We start from the raw sequence: 20,715 nt of genomic DNA, 5'->3' as shown, positions 1-20,715 counted from the left end.
CTTATGATTTCACACATTCCCAATTAAATCCTATACATATTTTTTCGCTAAGGTGAATCTCGAATTTTAGGTCTCAGCTGACTTGGAGGATTTTTCCAGTTCGGCCACTATGTTTTTAGATTGGCCGTTTTGGCCAAGAATGTGAAATTTGCTTTGAATTTACAACGTTATACTTTACTCGATAAACCTGGCAGTGTTCTGTAATCTTGAAAATGAGCCTTTTACACAGATATTAAGTGGAGATGAATAAAACTTACAATGTCCCCTTGTGTTCCTTTATCTCCAGTTGGACCCTAAAAAAAAGAAAAAAAAGGGTTAATTATATTTATGCCCTCCATAAAGTAACAGCAAACCCTACAATTTATTATTTATCTTCCTGTGCATGTGTATCTTTTTTTCCTTTGATTAGGTACCAACAGAAGAGCATTATTTAAGGAATAATTTGTGTGCTAGTTTTTTTTTTTTTTTATCTTTTATTGTGGTGCTAGTTGTTTATCTTTTATTGTAGTGCTAGTTGTTTTTTATCTTTTATTGTGGTGCTAGTTGTTTTTTTATCTTTTATTGTGGTGCTAGTTGTTTTTTTATCTTTTATTGTGGTGCTAGTTTTTTTTTATCTTTTATTGTGGTGCTAGTTTTTTTTTGTCTCTTATTGTGGTGCTAGTTTTTTTTTATCTTTTATTGTGGTGCTAGTTGTTTTTTTTATCTTTTATTGTAGTGCTAGTTGTTTTTTTTTATCTTTTATTGTGTGTGCTAGTTGTTTTTTTATCTTTTATTGTAGTGCTAGTTTTTTTTTGTCTTTTATTGTGGTGCTAGTTTTTTTTTATCTTTTATTGTGGTGCTAGTTGTTTTTTTATCTTTTATTGTGGTGCTAGTTTTTTTTATCTTTTATTGTGGTGCTAGTTTTTTTTTGTCTCTTATTGTGGTGCTAGTTTTTTTTATCTTTTATTGTGGTGCTAGTTGTTTTTTTTATCTTTTATTGTAGTGCTAGTTGTTTTTTTTAATCTTTTATTGTGTGTGCTAGTTGTTTTTTTATCTTTTATTGTAGTGCTAGTTTTTTTTTGTCTTTTATTGTGGTGCTAGTTTTTTTTTATCTTTTATTGTGGTGCTAGTTGTTTTTTTATCTTTTATTGTAGTGCTAGTTGTTTTTTTTATCTTTTATTGTGTGTGCTAGTTGTTTTTTTTTATCTTTTATTGTGGTGCTAGTTGTTTTTTTATCTTTTATTGTGGTGCCAGTTGTTTTTTTATCTTTTATTGTAGTGCTAGTTGTTTTTTTTATCTTTTATTGTGAATAAAGCATTTTACTTTCAACTTATCCTGGTTCCTGATTATATCCAGACGAAGTCTGATGGTGGGACCAATCTGCACAAGAGCACTTTACTGGAAATATTTTATGTGTCTTCAAAGTATAGAGCCGACTTATATGGCTCTCTAAAGTGTGAGTGCTTCATATTACTCTTTTTATTATTATTGGGATTTTATATATGAAAGTTGTTTATCTTTCAGAATTTACTATACGTCCATTGTGTGCGCAACACCTCCTTTCTTTTTATCTAATTCTGTACATGTAAGTGTTTTTTGGTGACAAAAACACGGGTTGGTTTGTTTGACGCACTGGGTTTTATGTACATATTTGTATAGCGCCATTTCACCTATTTTCTGTGTTTGTATTATTTAAGGAATCACTGAGCATCATTATGTGCATAAAATGCATGGGTGATTTGCCATAGGCTCCTCCCACTCACCATTAATTGGCCAGAATGAGAGGTGTGGCCAGAGGAGAGAGGAAGGAGCCTGACGCGTTTCACTGTATGCCTCTGCTAGTCTGTCACACTTAGTGCCACCATTATGTAGCTGTAGATTGGTAACACTAATCCTGCTATTTTATAAGTTCCACAAGCATACCTTGTTGAACTTATAAAATACCTGTGCACCTGTTTACATGTCTGTTAACAAATGCACCAGCTATAAAACGTAACCAAACATCGCGAGTGTAAGTAATAGTGGTCTAGAAGAATATAGCGTTCAAAAATCAGACATAGATCCCTTTGTCAGTAAGCCATAGAACAGGGCTGCCCAATAGATAGATCCCCAGGTTTGGTAGAACTACAATTCCCATGATGCTTTGCATGCCTTTAGAATGACAAAGCATCGTGGGAGTTGTAGTTCTACCACATCTGGGGATTTACCTATTGGGCAGCCCTGCCACAGAGCATCACCACATAAGACGGAAGTCAGAATGCTATATATATCCTTCCAGATTACATTTAAATTTATGGTTGTTGTTGTTATACAAATCTGTGTTTGGGGCTGTATGTCATGGGGGAATGGCTGAAAAAGAGAGGGGTGAGAGAAAAGTGGGTGCATGTGAAAGGTACTGAGGAGGTGAGGAAATATATAGCGTAGGTAGACAAAGTACTAAAACACTGATAGTGTACATAAGACTACAACAATTATTATTATTATTGGCATCTATTTGCGCTAGCTTTTCCCACAGGGCTTTACACTATTAAAACAATGAACACTATTCCACATTAGAATATCCATAGGGTGGAGGTAGATGAGACTGGAGTGGTAGATCACTGGGTTATTGAACAGACCTGCAGGTTTATAAAGATATTTTGCAACGATGTATGAAGCCCTATGTCCGACAGAGGGTTAAACAGCCGTTTTGCTCATTATTAACCAGTCTGTCTAGAAAGGGTAGGGGGAGTACAAGCTGGGGATATTACTGTTGACCGAGCAGAAATCAAGAGGTGAATGTGTGGCACGTACAGGTAGACCAGACAAAAGGTTTATTCCAGAACGAGTCTGAAACACACCAGATTCTCCGGTGTGCTCTATTAGTACAGTGTCAGGTTAATTCTGGTTTAGAGAAGTTAAATGCAGCCAGCACTCAAAACTAAAAGGAAGAAAAATAAATAAAAAGCACTGTGCTAAAATCAGATATCGACAGCGTGGTATAAGGATTGGAGACCAACGATGGAAGGTAATGGACTTACTGGGTTTCCAGTGGGACCCACAATTCCTACTGGCCCAATGACACCTTCTTTTCCCTAAAAAATAAATAAAAAAGTTACACAATTACATATATTTACATAAGTAAACTGATAAATTATAAATCACCTTTTATTAAAAATTGTCAAAAAAAAAATATGCATGAAGAGAGTGGGAAATGGCTATTCAATAAACTGGAAATTTAAAGAAATGAATTGCAAATTTTAGACCTGATTAACTATTTCCCCACTTTGGCTACTTTTATTTTTTCTTCTAACATTCACAACTTCCTTGTTAGTTATTGTCCATTCCAGATACCGGATTGGCCAGGGTTGGAATCAACTCCTATCAGGGTTTCCAGAGAGTTAACATAGAACACCAATAGATCATGCATACGGTAGGGCTGTGTTAAACCATTGCAGCTCTGGTTGTGTGTTTTATTTATTTATTTATTTTTAATTTTTTTTCAATAGGTCACCTTACTCTGAAACCACTAATTAATCTACCGTAATTGTTTTGTAAATTGAACTCACCTAGTTTAGCTATTTTACCATAAACACTGTGAATTGATTATCAGTTTAGCAAAACTCTATGTTTAATGAACAAACAGCTTAGATTAGAGCAATCAAGTGTCAGGAATACAAACATGGAAAACGTTGAATCAAATGCATCTCTACGGGGAACATTCAGAGGCTGGAGACGCCGGACATTAGTGCTGCACTGGACTAGGAAGCACCTATGGTGGCCGTCTGAGTGACTGCCATTAGAGGTGTTCCTAGGCAGCAATGTAAACACTGCCTTTTTTCTGAAAAGGAAGAGTTTGCAATAAAAAGCCTGTAGGAACTGGATATAGACACCAGAACAACTACATTAAGCTGTAGCGGTTCCGGTGACTAAAGTGTTCCCTTTACTGTTGATGAAATATGATTTCTGTAAACCGCAAGCAGAGGGGGACTTACCATTAAACCTGGAGGCCCTTTTGGACCCTGAATGCCCTTATAGCCCAAGTCCCCAGGAGGTCCCTGCAAAATAAATAAATAAAAATTAGTTACAAAAATACAAATGCACTGTAATCTAGCATTGCCCACTGCAGACACATATCACCAAATGTTCCCACCTCTTAGCCAGATATTAACCCATCCCACCCTATAATCACCCCCTGCTAACAAAGATCTCACAACTCTTACGTGTTATATGTTGGACTATAAAGAAATTGCATCATTAAAGTTAAGCTCGATTTTAGTCAATATGTATACCATGAAGGCAACAAATGTATGTTTTAATGTTCAAAAACTAGAGAAGATATTTCCCAGTGTTCATATTACTCTGGCTTTACAGAAGTGCCTTTGGCACTTTCAACCAGTGCCCAGAAAATGGCTTCCCCCATGCCCTCTGAAATACAGCAAATTCGATTTAAATTATAGTAATATGTAGAGAAAAAGTTCCCTTTAATATGTATACAGTAACTCAGACATATTAACATATTTGACACACAGAGGCATTCCTTCAAATATTTTTAAGAGGATAGGCATGGGAAGATCTGCCCATTCTTGTGATGTGGTATACCTTTGGTCCAAAAAGTCCAGCAATGCCAGGATAACCAGTCTCCCCAACATCACCCTAAAATTAAGAAGAAAAAGAGTAGTACGGATCAGAGAGATTATCCACCATATTGGATATCCAGTTTGTCCTTCTGGATCTGAAAGCAAGTCTACAGGTCATTCTCTACGTAGGGCTTACCGTCAACCTCCACCTACATTTAGGTTGTCATGTCCATTTGTAGGAAGAGTCTCTTTTTTTGTGGGGCATTTGACCCATTATGCAAACACAACCTCCTGTTTAATCCTTGGAATGAAGTATAGATCTCCAGGAGAAGACCTCTATGATATGGCTTTACAGTTCTAATGAGGACCCAAGAGTAGCATGAACACTGATGGTCCACAATGAGTGGCTTTGGAAGCACTGTTGCAGAATTATGTACTTGAAAAATGGATAAAGACCAGTGGGAACAAAATAAGTAATGGGGAGCTACATTCTGTTCAGAGTTTTCAAACACCCACTGTAGGGTGCCGTCAGCTTCCAAATTTCAACTTGCTGGTTGCAACCATATTGACTTCATATTGAGATAAATATATAAATACCAAAGTTGATCATTCACAAACACAGGAACAAGTCTGCCCAGGAATATAAAATATATAAAAAACAGGAAACATTCATCTCTATTAAAGGGGAAGCCCCGCCAGTTTTGTTTCCTCTGTTAGCAGTTTATACATTGCCTGGAAGAGGATTTGTATATATCTAAGTTTAAAAATAAAACCTCTGATGGAAGTGAAGATTAGTGAGGTGTTTTCTTATCTGTGTATGAAGTTCTGTATCACAATCTGATAGATTTAGCTAAAAAAAAAAACGTAATTTGCGAAATTATGGGGAACAATACGATCCACGGGTCATAACCAAGGACTATTTTTCTACTTCGTTCTTAAATAGAAAAGTTATATATTTACTTTATTTACCTTTAGATTGTTGCTAAATATATATTACTAGATTTACTTATGACACCTACCTAATAGTGTCTGCCATTTATCTGATACACTAGTTATCAACATTGTTTTGTAGATATCATTACATATTACATACTTATTCATTACATATCCATCACCCTTTTGGTCAGGGAATTTTCTCCATTTTTGTTTTAAATAGAAAAGTTAGCAAGACACAGGTAAGATGCATTCCATTTTGGCCACCGCCAGGGCGCTTTTTTTTTTTTTAAATTAAGCAATAGATAGATTGGGCCCTATTTAGAACCCCTCTACCAGTTGCATGTTAGATGGCTTCACACTGTAGAATCAGGGATCGAATGTCACCTGCTTGCACTGCTGAATGGTCAAAGCATGTATGTCTATGATTACAAAGATTGTATTGTGATTTTAACATATGCCCGTTGGGCTGGTCTGATCAATTATATTCTTAATCCGGCACGTTTTGGGGACTTTCTTCCTCGTTGGTACTGACCGGCTGGCCTTTAGTTCCCAATTCTCCCTTGGCTCCGGGATATCCCATTCCTCCTTCTCCTCCACGGTTTCCCGACAGTCCTGTTTGCCCAGGTAATCCCCTCTCACCCTGGAAAGTACAACAAAGAAAATCAGTAAAAAAGACAGTGAGTCAGACATTTATTACATTAAGAGGAAAAAACAACGGTTATCTTCTCGGCATTAACAATACCCAAGGCTACATACTTGTAACCCTGTAGGTACCACTGCAGTGAAACATGCACCAGGGCTTTATAATTCACTTTCTTAGGTACTCAAAGAGTTAAAAGAAGAACACCCACTGAAATATACTGCGTCTAATCAACTTTAAAAAAACAAAACATGTGTAGATCATGTTCCTCTTGGCACCTTGTCTACTATCTATCCTAGTCATTGGCTCAAATTCTATTATGAGCACAGGGGAGGGAGATAGCATAGCACTGCTGAAATCCTTACAAAATTCTGATAAAATGTATTTTTAATTCATTAAAATTTAGGTTACACCACTGTCTTTAGGGTTAAAGTGCGTTTAGGGTAAAAGGGTATTCAGAGTTGGGGTATTTCAGTCAAACAGTTAAGACCTACTAGCCCTATATACCCATTAACCATTTTAAACCTAATTTTCTTAAGATTCCATAACCCTAAACATCCCCAGCAATCACTTTAAAAGCCTGAGCAACGGTATAACCACAACTGTAATGGCTTTTATATTTATAACTACAAATATAATGTTGTACAGGCTGAATCAACCACACAAGAAGAGCCAAAGTACCACTAGATCATATTGTGTATGCCTGTGTCATTTCCCGAGTAAGTGGATTAATCTCACAAGAGCAGGCATTAGGTTATTAGAGTAGGACCTGCCAAGAATGGGTTACATTAAAACATAGAATGTGACGGCAGATAAGAACCGTTTGGCCCGTCTAGTCTGGCCAATTATCTAATTCTTTCATTACTCCCTGGCCTTAACTTAAGTCTATGATAGCCCCTTTGCCTATCCCACGCATGCTTAAACTACCTCACTGTGTTAACCTCTACCACTTCAGCTGGAAGGCTATGCCTATGCGTCCACTACCCTCTCAGTAAAGTAATACTTCCTGATATTGTTTTTAAACCTTTGCCCCTCTAATTTAAGACTATGTCCTCTTGTTGTGGTAGTTTTTCTTCTTTTAAATATAGTCTCCTCCTTTACTGTGTTGATTCCCTTTATGTATTTAAATGTTTCTATCATATCCTCCAGTCTCATCTTTCCTCCAAGCTATACATGTTAAGATCCTTTAAGACGTTGATGTTGTAGCAGGCTTATGCAATGTATGATTATATACTGTAACTAAACCCTAATTGTTTTTGCCTAGATTAGGTGGGTATTTTCAAATAAACCTATTACATTATGTGAGTCTTTAAATAGCGGTTTAGTGAATGAGCGAGTGTGCTGGGTTTTGTATGTTACAACACACATACAAACACACACATTTTTCAATTGTATTCATTAGAAGAACAACAAGAAATAAAAATATATACAAATAAAAAGTTTCTACTTAAAGTGGAGGTAGCAGGGATAAAAAAAAGCAGCTGGGAACAGATTCACAGGATGTAGGAGAGGAACAGAAAAAAAAAAGGTTCCTACATTCAACAATATACAAGATTCCATCATTAAATCGTTAATAAAGCCATGCCAGTCACCTATCCTGAAACACATGATGTTAATATCCCTTTTTGTTTTTTTGCACATATTTATTTATAAGAGTCTGATACATCAGTATACAGCATTACATTAGCAATGTACACGGGTACAGTAAGAAATAACATCCAGGGGCGAGTGGGCCTCCGCAGGGACGGTGGACAGCATGCTGTACAACCAACCTCAAGAGTACATTTATCTCCCAGGTGTACTCCATACAGAGTCTCCAGCCATGCAGGAGCATTTCCGCGAAGAACGATTAGAGAGAAAGAGAGCTAGGATGAAGAGACAGTAGGGATAAAGATAAAAAGGAGGTGACAAGGAAGGAGGTGGGAGTTATATTTGGTCATAATGGGATCCTTAAGTCAATGCGCCATGTTTATTCAATTAAAAGACGGATGGGATCCAGGGAAACCAGGTAGCAAAATATTTGTCCGTGGTCAAGGAAGCCATAGCTTCCATTGTGTGGATTTCACCTACCCTTTGCATCCACTGTTGGATGCCTAGAGCGCTGTTTTGACGCTAGAGCACTAGGATCACTAGGACCCGTTCTTCGTAAGGGTCTTTCTACATGTGCATATAGGGATTGTAGTAGTACCAGGTCTGGTGTGAAAGGGACTTCATGCCAAGTAATTAAAAAAAAAAAAATTTGTCAATCAGTTTTTATTATTTTATATACCAATACTCTGCAGAGTACAGAAATTCAAAAAGCAGAGTCAAATATGCAACAGTTATAACATAAGATTGTATGACAAGATGACATTATATACCAAGCATATAAAATTATATATTTTTCCAGTTAGATCAGCCTGAATGTCATTATATTTGAGTGTGAATTATAATGATGGGAGAAGCAAGTATAATTTTCTTCAGCATCTTTAAGATAGGGGTCAGGCTGTCTGCTGAGGGTACCCCCAAACAAATAGGTCATGGGGTGGGGATAGGCAGATTTGGAGGTAGACACCTGCTAGAAAGGGCTAGGCCCTTAACATCTGAGCACCGTCCTAATGAAAAATAAGTAAAGGAACCTGAGCTATGGGTAATCACTTTAACTCACATCCCAGTCAGGTCCCTGGTTGTAGAATCAAACAGACTTGAGGGTAAGGGGACAACGTGAGAAGGGTCACAGACATGTGTGCGTGGTTGCCAGTCGGAAACTATGGCATGGATAGGTAGACTCAGAGCCCCAAGGAGGGCAAGAGATCCTGTGAACCGTCCCATTGTGTCACCACTAGGAACCTTGGTGCCATCCACCGGTACTCTGTCCCAGCTGCTCTCAGTTGGCTTGCAACATAATTAAGGGACCATCACCACTGTAAGGTGGCTGGGGTGAGATCATGGTAGAAAGTGAGGTTGGAGCCTTCAAAGTATTGCCTCGTACTACCGGCAGGAGGATTACTTTATCCTATTAAGGTGATAATAACGTCGAGACTATGCTTCAAAGGTCAGTGCCATGCCAGACTTTGGGAGACGATAGTTCCCGTCCAAGGAAAACTTTTTGTCAAGATTTGTTGGCAAGATGGAGGCCACCAGGCGTCTCACTTAGTGAGGAAGCTCATCTGGAACAACAGCATCAGGTATGCCTCTGACTTTCAAGTGGTTTCAGCTAGATCTGTCAACTAGCGCTGCATAATGGATTGAGAGAGCATATTGTGTTGCTTGCATTGTTTGTATAGAGTATTTTAGAGAAGACATACCCTGTTTTTTGAGATCTTCAATGTCCTCCTCCAATCCCTCACCCTATCCGTGACCACCTGCATATCGGCCTTAATGATTGCCACATCAGCTGCCAACAATTTCTGGATATCACCAATAGATTTTGGATATCCTGGTTGGTTCCTGGAGCTGTCCAATCTGGAGTGTCTGGTAAAGTTTGGTCTATTCTCAATGGCAAAAAAACGTGGGGGTGAGTGTGCCAGCTGGATGCCCAGTGGGTGCCCAGTGAGTTCCCTGGGTGGTGTGCGAAAAAAGTCAGCACTTTATTACAGTGATTGTACCCAGCACTGAGAGTCTTGGATAACTCCAGGACTGGAGGTTGCTAGAAAGGCAGGTTCGAATAGGAAGAAGGTTGTATTGGTACATGGAGGAAATATCAGGGGACAGTCATACCCCCAAGTACTTTATCTGTTGAGAGCACCATTGAAATAGAAAACTGGTACGTAGATTATGTAAGCAAACCTGGGGTATGGTGATATTGAAAATCACCAACTTATGCATGTTGCGATTGTGATTGGAGAAGTGCCCGTATTGGGCAGGGCCATCAGAGCTGAGAGTGAGGTGGTGGGCTGAGTGACATAAAAAAGCATGTCATTAGCATAAGGCAATACCTTATGCTCATGGGCCCAAAGCCATATCCCCTAATATCCGGATTCATATGAACTGCATTAATCAGTGGCTCAAGATTCAGCACAAACAAGACAGGAGATACAGGGCAATCCTACCTGGTGCTATTCGTTAGTGTCACTGCTGGTTTTAATGCCCCATTTACACTAACCCTTGCCATGGGGGAGGAGTATACTGCTCCCATAAACGTTATGAAATTTGGTCCAAATCCACATTTATAATGGCCGTACGACCATCACTATAAAGCATTTTCAGTATCGATTGATGAGAGCAGCAAGGGACTTCTAGAGGTCTTTGTTAAATGTATAAGGTTAAACTCTCTGATGGTGTTATCCCTAACCTCTCTCCCAGGGACAAAACCTGATTGATCCAGGTGAATCACAGCTGGCAAAGGCCAGAAGCAGTAATTCACTCGATCTACAACTGTTGCACAACATCTGTATATTCTAACAAAGCTCACTCAGCGTAATAGTCGCTAATTAACAACAAAGTTGTTAAGGCCCAGGTGTCCCACACTCTGCTTAAAATTAAATTTAAACACAAACTCAAATATTTGTTAACTAAAGTAAATAATATATATTTTATGATTTCATGTATGCATTTTTTTAACTTTCAGATTACATTTGTTAAACAAAAGCGACTTGTGGCCCCAAATTCCCCCTTTAATTCCTGTCCGACAAGGCTTAACAACTACAGAAGGTTTGCATAATATTTACAAAGTGGTGATCTTTAATCCAATACTGTGACTGTGGAGGATAGCACAAGAAGCCATCTGTTTATTTGGCGTATTCGTAAATTATTATGAGTGGGTTTGGGTAATGTGCCTTGGAAAAATTAAAACCGCTTGAGACTGTCTTTGTTAGTTATATTTCACTCCTTTAAACCCCCCTTTTCCATCCCTCCGTGTTTAGTTTACTAGCTGTGCTATTTTGGAATAATGTATTAAACCCCGTCTGTCAGTTTGTCTACATGGAAAGTTTCCAGGCCGAACACACTTACACATGTTTCCAACCACAATGGGACTGCTGGCGGGAGTGTTGTGGTATTGGAATAAAAAAAAAGGATTGGTGGGTTTAAGTTACCTAAAGAAAGGAATAGGAAATTGAGAGGGGGTGGAAGAGGGGTAAAAGGAAAAAGAGAGTAGAAACAGAAAAAAAGAGAACAGATAGGAACAAGAGCAGTCGAGACAGACAAACAGAAGAAATGAACATAGAGAGTATGGGAATGGTGGAAGAGGAGAGATAGAGGGAAAGCTGGAAAATGGGAGTGAGGGAGCAATAACATGGAAATTCAGCTTTATGAAGAGCTGGGAAATGAAATATAGAGAGTAGAATGGCACAGGATGAGAAAGGATTGAGCAAACACAGTAGACGTTAGAAGGTAGATTGGTGGACAGGAAGATAGGTAGAACAGAAATATTAAGGTGGGAAATGCAGAGCAGCGGAATGCAAGAGACAGATATGGGTAAAGGGGACGGAGATGGAAATGGAGGGGAGGGTATGGATGGATAAGAGTCAGGAAATAGAAGAAATTGAAAAGGATGTAAAATGGCATACAGGGAGCAGATGGATATGAGAAACACAGCAAGATGGGGAATAGAATAGGAAAAAAGTAAGATGGAAAAAGAGAGTAAAATGTTGGATGGAAGAGAGAGAGCACAGGAGTGCGAGAGAGATAGGGGATAGAAGTTGGAGAGTACAAGCAAGATAGGGAGAGAAATGGGTGATAAAAGAGACAGTACAAGAGTACGAGAGAGACGGGGAAAGAGATAGGCTATGAACGTGAAAGAGTAGATTGGGAAATAAAAAAAAAAAGATGATGAGCAAAGAGATATGGAAAATGGAAGAGTAGAGGAGTAAAATACAGTCAAAAAGACACAAAAGAAAGTCGAGTAGAGTAGAGAAGTGTGAGAGGAAATGTGGGAAATGGAAGTGATGGTAGCTGGGTAGGAAATGGAAGTAATGGTAGCTGTGTGGGAAATGGAAGTGATGGTAGCTGGTGGGATATGGAAGTGATGGTAGCTGGTGGGATATGGAATTGATGGTAGTTGTGTGGGAAATGGAAGTGATTGTACCTGTGTGGGATATGGAAGTAATGGTAGCTGTGTGGGAAATAAAAGTAATGGTAGCTGTGTGGGAAATGGAAGTGTTGGTAGCTGTGTGGGAAATGGAAGTGTTGGTAGCTGGTGGGATATGGAAGTAATGGTAGCTGGGTGGGATATGGGAAATGGAAGTAATGGTAGCTGTGTGGGAAATGGAAGTGATGGTGGCTGGGTGGGTGGGAAATGGAAGTATTGGTAGCTGTGTGGGAAATTGAAGTAATGGTAGCTGTGTGGGAAATGGAAGTAATGGTAGCTGTGTGGGAAATGGAAGTGATGGTGGCTGGGTGGGTGGGAAATGGAAGTATTGGTAGCTGTGTGGGAAATTGAAGTAATGGTAGCTGTGTGGGAAATGGAAGTGTTGGTAGCTGTGTGGGAAATGGAAGTGTTGGTAGCTGGTGGGATATGGAAGTATTGGTAGCTGGGTGGGATATGGGAAATGGAAGTAATGGTAGCTGTGTGGGAAATGGAAGTGATGGTGGCTGGGTGGGTGGGAAATGGAAGTATTGGTAGCTGTGTGGGAAATTGAAGTAATGGTAGCTGTGTGGGAAATGGAAGTGATGGTAGCTGTGTGGGAAATGGAAGTGATGGTAGCTGTGTGGGAAATGGAAGTGATGGTAGCTGTGTGGGAAATGGAAGTGATGGTAGCTGTGTGGGAAATGGAAGTGTTGGTAGCTGTGTGGGATATGGAAGTGATGTTAGCTGTGTGGGAAATGAAAGTAATGGTAGCTGTGTGGGAAATAAAAGTAATGGTAGGGGCGGGGCCTGGCAGCCAAGATGGCCAGACGTACTGCAGCTCGGCTCCTGCACAAACAGGCAGAAAAAAGACAATTTTCCTCTGCTAGCAAACTACAAACAACTGTGCCCGAGCACCAACTTGAAGCAGCAAGGACCAGCAGCACCAGCAAGCATGAAACACGCTGCACAGCCGTGCCAACAGGCAGTCTAATCATGGGGCCTGAAGGGAATAACAGCCAGGCAGTCGGGGGAGGCGGCCGATCTCCCGACGCCGGGGGCGCATCTCTCAGCAACAGCCCTGATAGCCCGCAACCCCCCCCTCTGGACCGGTGGGGGATATCCCGGTCCCCGCTGGGGAACCCCATCTCTCTGCACCCTCTGACTCTCCCACCGGGCTGGAGACCGCATGGTGAGCCTAAAATGGCCGCCGACCCGCGGATCCTACAGGCCCAGAAAGTCACTGGCAGCCTGAAATGGAGGGAAAGCTTTGAGGCTCGATTTGACCAACTCTGCCAGGAGTTTTGGGCGCGTATCTCTGACAGACAACTCACCCCCAGCACACAACCACTGGAACATCTACCATGCCCTGAGCTGAGGGCCCAAGCGGTGACACAGCAACCCAGCCACCCAAGCGCCTGGAAGTCTCCCAAGCATCCTGAGCGACCCCAGACCTATACCTCCACCAAGCGACGACGGAGACCCCCTGGGAAAACAACAGGAAAAGGAGCTCGGGTGGAAAGAAAGCAGAAGCACAGTCCCTCCCCAGCAACCTGCAAGCCTGAAGTCCAGCCTGACATACCGACCTGCCTGAGAGAGAAAGAGGACACTGAGTTTACAGGGAAGGGAGCCGGCTCAAGGCGACCTCTTTGTGGCATAGGCTGAAATTAGTCTGTTCAGCATGAGACCATAGTGCAGCTAAGTCTGTCCTTTCTCTGTACCCTTAGATTAATACCCAGCGGCTACTATGCTACTGAATAGATTGAGAATTACCTTTTTATATTTACTTAGTGTCAAGCTACAAAGCATGTCTTCATTAACCCTTATGCATATTCTCTTGCTGACACACCTTGAGTTCCCCTGTTTAATGTTTCAATAGCATGTTACCTTACTATATTTAATCACTCAGTGTCAGGCTACAAGCATTCCTCCATCAACCCTGATATATACTCATTCACTGACACATCTTGATTTAACTTGTGAAAAAAAAAAAAAATGTGCAGTTATCAATTACATGCCATACTATCCTGTCTCTTGAAATGTTTATGGCTGCCGTTGTGGCATAACAAGCATGATTGTCAATCTTTTTGCGCAACAAAAAAAAAGTTATGGTAGCTGTGTGGGAAATGGAAGTGATGGTAGCTGTGTGGGATATGGAAGTAATGGTAGCTGTGTGGGAAATGAAAGTAATGGTAGCTGTGTGGGAAATAAATGTAATGGTAGCTGTGTGGGAAATGGAAGTGATGGTAGCTGTGTGGGAAATGGAAGTGTTGGTAGCTGTGTGGGAAATGGAAGTGTTGGTAGCTGGTGGGATATGGAAGTAATGGTAGCTGGGTGGGATATGGAAAATGGAAGTAATGGTAGCTGTGTGGGAAATGGAAGTGATGGTGGCTGGGTGGGTGGGAAATGGAAGTATTGGTAGCTGTGTGGGATATGGAAGTGTTGGTAGCTGGTGGGATATGGAAGTAATGGTAGCTGGGTGGGATATGGGAAATGGAAGTAATGGTAGCTGTGTGGGAAATGGAAGTGATGGTGGCTGGGTGGGTGGGAAATGGAAGTATTGGTAGCTGTGTGGGAAATTGAAGTAATGGTAGCTGTGTGGGAAATGGAAGTAATGGTAGCTGTGTGGGAAATGGAAGTGATGGTGGCTGGGTGGGTGGGAAATGGAAGTATTGGTAGCTGTGTGGGAAATTGAAGTAATGGTAGCTGTGTGGGAAATGGAAGTGTTGGTAGCTGTGTGGGAAATGGAAGTGTTGGTAGCTGGTGGGATATGGAAGTATTGGTAGCTGGGTGGGATATGGGAAATGGAAGTAATGGTAGCTGTGTGGGAAATGGAAGTGTTGGTAGCTGTGTGGGAAATGGAAGTGTTGGTAGCTGGTGGGATATGGAAGTATTGGTAGCTGGGTGGGATATGGGAAATGGAAGTAATGGTAGCTGTGTGGGAAATGGAAGTGATGGTGGCTGGGTGGGTGGGAAATGGAAGTATTGGTAGCTGTGTGGGAAATTGAAGTAATGGTAGCTGTGTGGGAAATGGAAGTGATGGTAGCTGTGTGGGAAATGGAAGTGATGGTAGCTGTGTGGGAAATGGAAGTGATGGTAGCTGTGTGGGAAATGGAAGTGATGGTAGCTGTGTGGGAAATGGAAGTGATGGTAGCTGTGTGGGAAATGGAAGTGTTGGTAGCTGTGTGGGATATGGAAGTGATGTTAGCTGTGTGGGAAATGAAAGTAATGGTAGCTGTGTGGGAAATAAAAGTAATGGTAGGGGCGGGGCCTGGCAGCCAAGATGGCCAGACGTACTGCAGCTCGGCTCCTGCACAAACAGGCAGAAAAAAGACAATTTTCCTCTGCTAGCAAACTACAAACAACTGTGCCCGAGCACCAACTTGAAGCAGCAAGGACCAGCAGCACCAGCAAGCATGAAACACGCTGCACAGCCGTGCCAACAGGCAGTCTAATCATGGGGCCTGAAGGGAATAACAGCCAGGCAGTCGGGGGAGGCGGCCGATCTCCCGACGCCGGGGGCGCATCTCTCAGCAACAGCCCTGATACCCCGCAACCCCCCCCTCTGGACCGGTGGGGGATATCCCGGTCCCCGCTGGGGAACCCCATCTCTCTGCACCCTCTGACTCTCCCACCGGGCTGGAGACCGCATGGTGAGCCTAAAATGGCCGCCGACCCGCGGATCCTACAGGCCCAGAAAGTCACTGGCAGCCTGAAATGGAGGGAAAGCTTTGAGGCTCGATTTGACCAACTCTGCCAGGAGTTTTGGGCGCGTATCTCTGACAGACAACTCACCCCCAGCACACAACCACTGGAACATCTACCATGCCCTGAGCTGAGGGCCCAAGCGGTGACACAGCAACCCAGCCACCCAAGCGCCTGGAAGTCTCCCAAGCATCCTGAGCGACCCCAGACCTATACCTCCACCAAGCGACGACGGAGACCCCCTGGGAAAACAACAGGAAAAGGAGCTCGGGTGGAAAGAAAGCAGAAGCACAGTCCCTCCCCAGCAACCTGCAAGCCTGAAGTCCAGCCTGACATACCGACCTGCCTGAGAGAGAAAGAGGACACTGAGTTTACAGGGAAGGGAGCCGGCTCAAGGCGACCTCTTTGTGGCATAGGCTGAAATTAGTCTGTTCAGCATGAGACCATAGTGCAGCTAAGTCTGTCCTTTCTCTGTACCCTTAGATTAATACCCAGCGGCTACTATGCTACTGAATAGATTGAGAATTACCTTTTTATATTTACTTAGTGTCAAGCTACAAAGCATGTCTTCATTAACCCTTATGCATATTCTCTTGCTGACACACCTTGAGTTCCCCTGTTTAATGTTTCAATAGCATGTTACCTTACTATATTTAATCACTCAGTGTCAGGCTACAAGCATTCCTCCATCAACCCTGATATATACTCATTCACTGACACATCTTGATTTAACTTGTGAAAAAAAAAAAAATGTGCAGTTATCAATTACATGCCATACTATCCTGTCTCTTGAAATGTTTATGGCTGCCGTTGTGGCATAACAAGCATGATTGTCAATCTTTTTGCGCAACAAAAAAAAAGTTATGGTAGCTGTGTGGGAAATGGAAGTGATGGTAGCTGTGTGGGATATGGAAGTAATGGTAGCTGTGTGGGAAATGAAAGTAATGGTAGCTGTGTGGGAAATAAATGTAATGGTAGCTGTGTGGGAAATGGAAGTGATGGTAGCTGTGTGGGAAATGGAAGTGTTGGTAGCTGTGTGGGAAATGGAAGTAATGGTAGCTGGGTGGGATATGGAAGTAATGGTAGCTGGGTGGGATATGGAAAATGGAAGTAATGGTAGCTGTGTGGGAAATGGAAGTGATGGTGGCTGGGTGGGTGGGAAATGGAAGTATTGGTAGCTGTGTGGGATATGGAAGTAATGGTAGCTGTGTGGGAAATTGAAGTAATGGTAGCTGTGTGGGAAATGGAAGTGATGGTAGCTGTGTGGGAAATTGAAGTGTTGGTAGCTGTGTGGGATATGGAAGTGATGTTAGCTGGGTGGGATATGGAAGTGATGTTAGCTGGGTGGGATATGGAAGTGATGTTAGCTGGGTGGGATATGGAAGTGATGGTAGCTGGGTGGGCTATAGAAGTAATGGTAGCTGTGTGGGAAATTGAAGTAATGGTAGCTGTGTGGGATTTGGAAGTGATGGTAGCTGGGTGGGAAATAAAAGTGATGGTAGCTGGGTGGGATATGGAAGTGATGGTAGCTGGGTGGGATATGGAAGTGTTGGTAGCTGGGTGGGAAATGGAAGTGATGGTAGCTGGGTGGGATATGGAAGTGATGGTAGCTGGGTGGGATATGGAAGTGATGGTAGCTGGGTGGGATATGGAAGTGATGGTAGCTGGGTGGGATATGGAAGTGTTGGTAGCTGGGTGGGAAATGGAAGTGTTGGTAGCTGGATGGGATATGGAAGTGATGGTAGCTGGGTGGGAAATAGAAGGGGGAAGTAGAGACGTGTGGAAAATGGAAGAGAGAGTAGAGGAAATCAAGATGGAAAGAAAGACCGATGAACAGAGGTTTAAAAAAAAGAAGTGAGACTGAACTGATGACAAACCTAATTAAAAGGGATACTAAAAAGCAAAAATGTGCATGTACCTTTAAAGTACCCCAACTCATCAAACCTTTTAGACGTTTTGAGCCACTGTGTTTGTTTATGCACTGGAAGAAAGAGGTCAGTTGATGTCTCCAGGCCACTGGCCCACCATTGTTCCTAAATATATGTATGTACATATACTGCACTAATAAGAGTTAATACAGATAGAAGTTTCTATAGTTTCACCCGCTGCCCTTTGCCCAACATCAGTTATTAAATTTTATCACGGGTCCAATTTATCATCTAGTGCAGATGAGATCATTGTTTAGCAAACAGCTGTATATACATCTCCAGGCAGAACACAGTTAAACATAGTTTGTAGAGACACGTGTGTTCCTTAGCCTACAGAGGTTAAAATCTCCGTGACGCATCCAAGAGGAACGGAGTATGTGCCTGAGGCACTATTATTAATGGGATGATTTCTTGTTGTTAATAAAAATAACACTAGAGGGCAGCAAATAACAATGAACAGTTGTAACCCCCATCCATCTAATTCAGATTCTTTTGGCATTTTGTAATCTCGTAGGACTCAAACAGATGAATTTTTGGCATCATGTGTGTCATATGAACTACGGAGACTGGGAGCAAAGATCAGCATGAGACCCAAAGGAGTCAATAACTGTTGTTTCAGTCTGCAACATCACTTAGTCACTTACTCCACCTGGACACAGAGTGGGACAGTCGAAACTAATTTAGAGTACTTAAAGCACTATCAAGGAGAGCAAGCTCATCTGGTCTAGCCAAAGGAAATTAAGGACTCTGGCTGACTCTGTCCTGTTATAAGCAGAGTTCTATACTAATTTTGCAGAACTAAGGATCTTAAACTATACCTAGGCAATAGCAATACAAGCTAAGTGGCACAAGAAGACTAAGGGATAGACGGTAGAATTAAATAAATGGACACACTCTGATGCAAGGTGGTGGTTGGTGGCGTCAATAACATAGAAATGTCAAGGATTAATCTGATAGTGAACCAGGCAACATCTGATAAAACCTGGGGCAGTTAGAGCTCAGGAAATCAGTAACAGATAGAAGCTCAGGGTTTACCCTGACAGTGACAGACCGGAACAAGATAGAGGAACAACTAGTTCACTCCAATACAAGATGGAATAGATCAAGCTAGGGGGTCTATAACGTACAGAGGATACATGCTTACTCTGGTAGTGACAGATAGCAGAGACATAAATGGAGACACAAGCTGGGTTAGACAAAACTGGAGATCTGTAACAGAGAAGCTTATGCTTACAGTGACAAACAGTAAAGACATACAGAAACAAACTAGACTCCCTCTTTGGAACAAACGAGAGTTGAGGATCAGAAATACGCAAAAAACTCAGGATATATGTCAACACAAGTTGTAGCATGGCAGAATGAAGTAATAACCGGTTAAACCAAACCCTACAGATGGCTAATACCATGAGTATGTGGAACAGATAAACCCTAAGTGGAATACAGGTGAGTTTAGCTCACACAAGCAGCTAAATGTCCAAAACAGAGCCAACTATGAACTGGAAGAAAAAGAAAGGAGGAATAGAGTGGTATATAAAAGAAATGGGAGAGGGGGATCAAAATAGAAAATGGACTTGGAAAACTGCAGAGTAATATGGCATTCCCAGCACCATCTAAGTTGTATCTACTACTCCCATAGTCCTATTCAATTCTTCAAGATTTAGAACTTATGGTTTTTTACATATTTGTTTTCTTCATTCTAATAAGTCAAATTCAAAGTCAGGATTACTTTACCTTATCCTTTTTCTATTTCCAATCTGTACAACGTTACAAGGGACAATCTAAGAACCAAAATCACCTCATGAATATGAAATGGTTTTGATGCATAGATCCTGTCCTTTTCAAAAAGGAAGGAACTTGAAAACTGAAGGTTCCTCATCATCACACCAAGCATGATGTTGCAGAATACTCTAAATGCATTTGAGCATATGATTGGCGAAGCAGAGCATTTACCACACATGCACTCTATGTCCCCAATGGCTCCCTATGTGAAGCATTGGATTGGGTAAAAGTCATCATTATTGAGGAGTTCATCGTAGGCAGACTAAGGAGACTAACTCAATCTTGTTTGTATAGGACAAAAAAAAAAAAAACAACAACACCCACCCCCAAAATAAACAAAACACGAACCACAAAAACAAACAAACCAACAAACAACTTTCATTTTAACAAAAATAATATTTGGTTCATGTGGTACCTAATAAAAGCCTTTTTGGTTAACAGCTTTTAGACTGAAGCAAAAACTGTTCAGCAATGTGAACGTCAAGTGTTTTGAATAAATTCTATTCTACGTTTATCTCAATCTTAATATGTTATGAAGCAAATAATGGCCATTACCCTGTGTCCCGTTGGTCCCTGAGACCCCTGCAAACCTGGCACACCGTTATTTCCTCGTTTTCCAGGCATACCAGCAGGGCCGATTTCCCCGTCATCTCCTTGTTCACCCTAAGAACAAAAGATAAAAGGCACATTAGAAACAAAGACAATAAGTTGTTTACCAATAAACAGCTATTTTACAATCAAGAATTTAACCCGAATAGTTGTCTTAATTCATCTAGTTTTGGCCATAGGATTGTCCAAGGAAACTTTTCTTTCGATCTTTATATATATCTAATTTATAGGCTTGATGCGTCTTCCCTAATAGTCATGTCATTGGTATTTTAAGCCTGCTTGGTACGCTTTCACGCTTTCCCTTGGCAAGTGGTTTCTTTCCAATGGCCAATGTATAGCTTTGATATGCCTTTGATATAGAAATACACAAACTGAAAAATGTCGCTCTGTTTAGATTCGGATGCCCTGACAATGAAACCAGTGTGTAATGGAGAAGAAACATCCATAACTTCTCCCAAGTTGGTCCGCTGCCAATCATTTTGGAAGGGGACCAAGGATACAGTGTAACAACTATGGATCCAGCATGATGGCCATAGTAGTGGCTCTGGGTCGGAGGTAAGTAATTGACAACTCCATAAGCAATTAAAGAGACAC

General features: G+C 41.4%; 1 protein-coding gene across 2 annotated transcripts in view; it reads right to left on the bottom strand.

Annotated features, from left to right (window-relative positions):
- COL27A1 (collagen type XXVII alpha 1 chain) overlaps positions 1-20,715 on the bottom strand; it is a 290,091-nt gene that overhangs the window by 16,327 nt on the left and 253,049 nt on the right. For both annotated transcript variants that reach the window (XM_063432553.1, XM_063432552.1), the window contains exons 48-53: positions 20,068-20,175; positions 6,007-6,114; positions 4,561-4,614; positions 3,954-4,016; positions 3,000-3,053; positions 258-293 (exon numbers count right to left, since the gene is read on the bottom strand). In XM_063432553.1, coding sequence (XP_063288623.1) covers positions 258-293; positions 3,000-3,053; positions 3,954-4,016; positions 4,561-4,614; positions 6,007-6,114; positions 20,068-20,175 — 423 coding nt within the window. The remainder of the gene's footprint in view (positions 1-257; positions 294-2,999; positions 3,054-3,953; positions 4,017-4,560; positions 4,615-6,006; positions 6,115-20,067; positions 20,176-20,715) is intronic.

This window comes from Pelobates fuscus, chromosome 9, assembly GCF_036172605.1.
Source record: "Pelobates fuscus isolate aPelFus1 chromosome 9, aPelFus1.pri, whole genome shotgun sequence".
In the NCBI taxonomy this organism is placed as follows: Eukaryota; Metazoa; Chordata; class Amphibia; order Anura; family Pelobatidae; genus Pelobates; species Pelobates fuscus.
The sequence above is the reverse complement of the archived record's forward strand: the minus strand, read 5'-3'. Positions and strand labels throughout refer to the sequence as shown.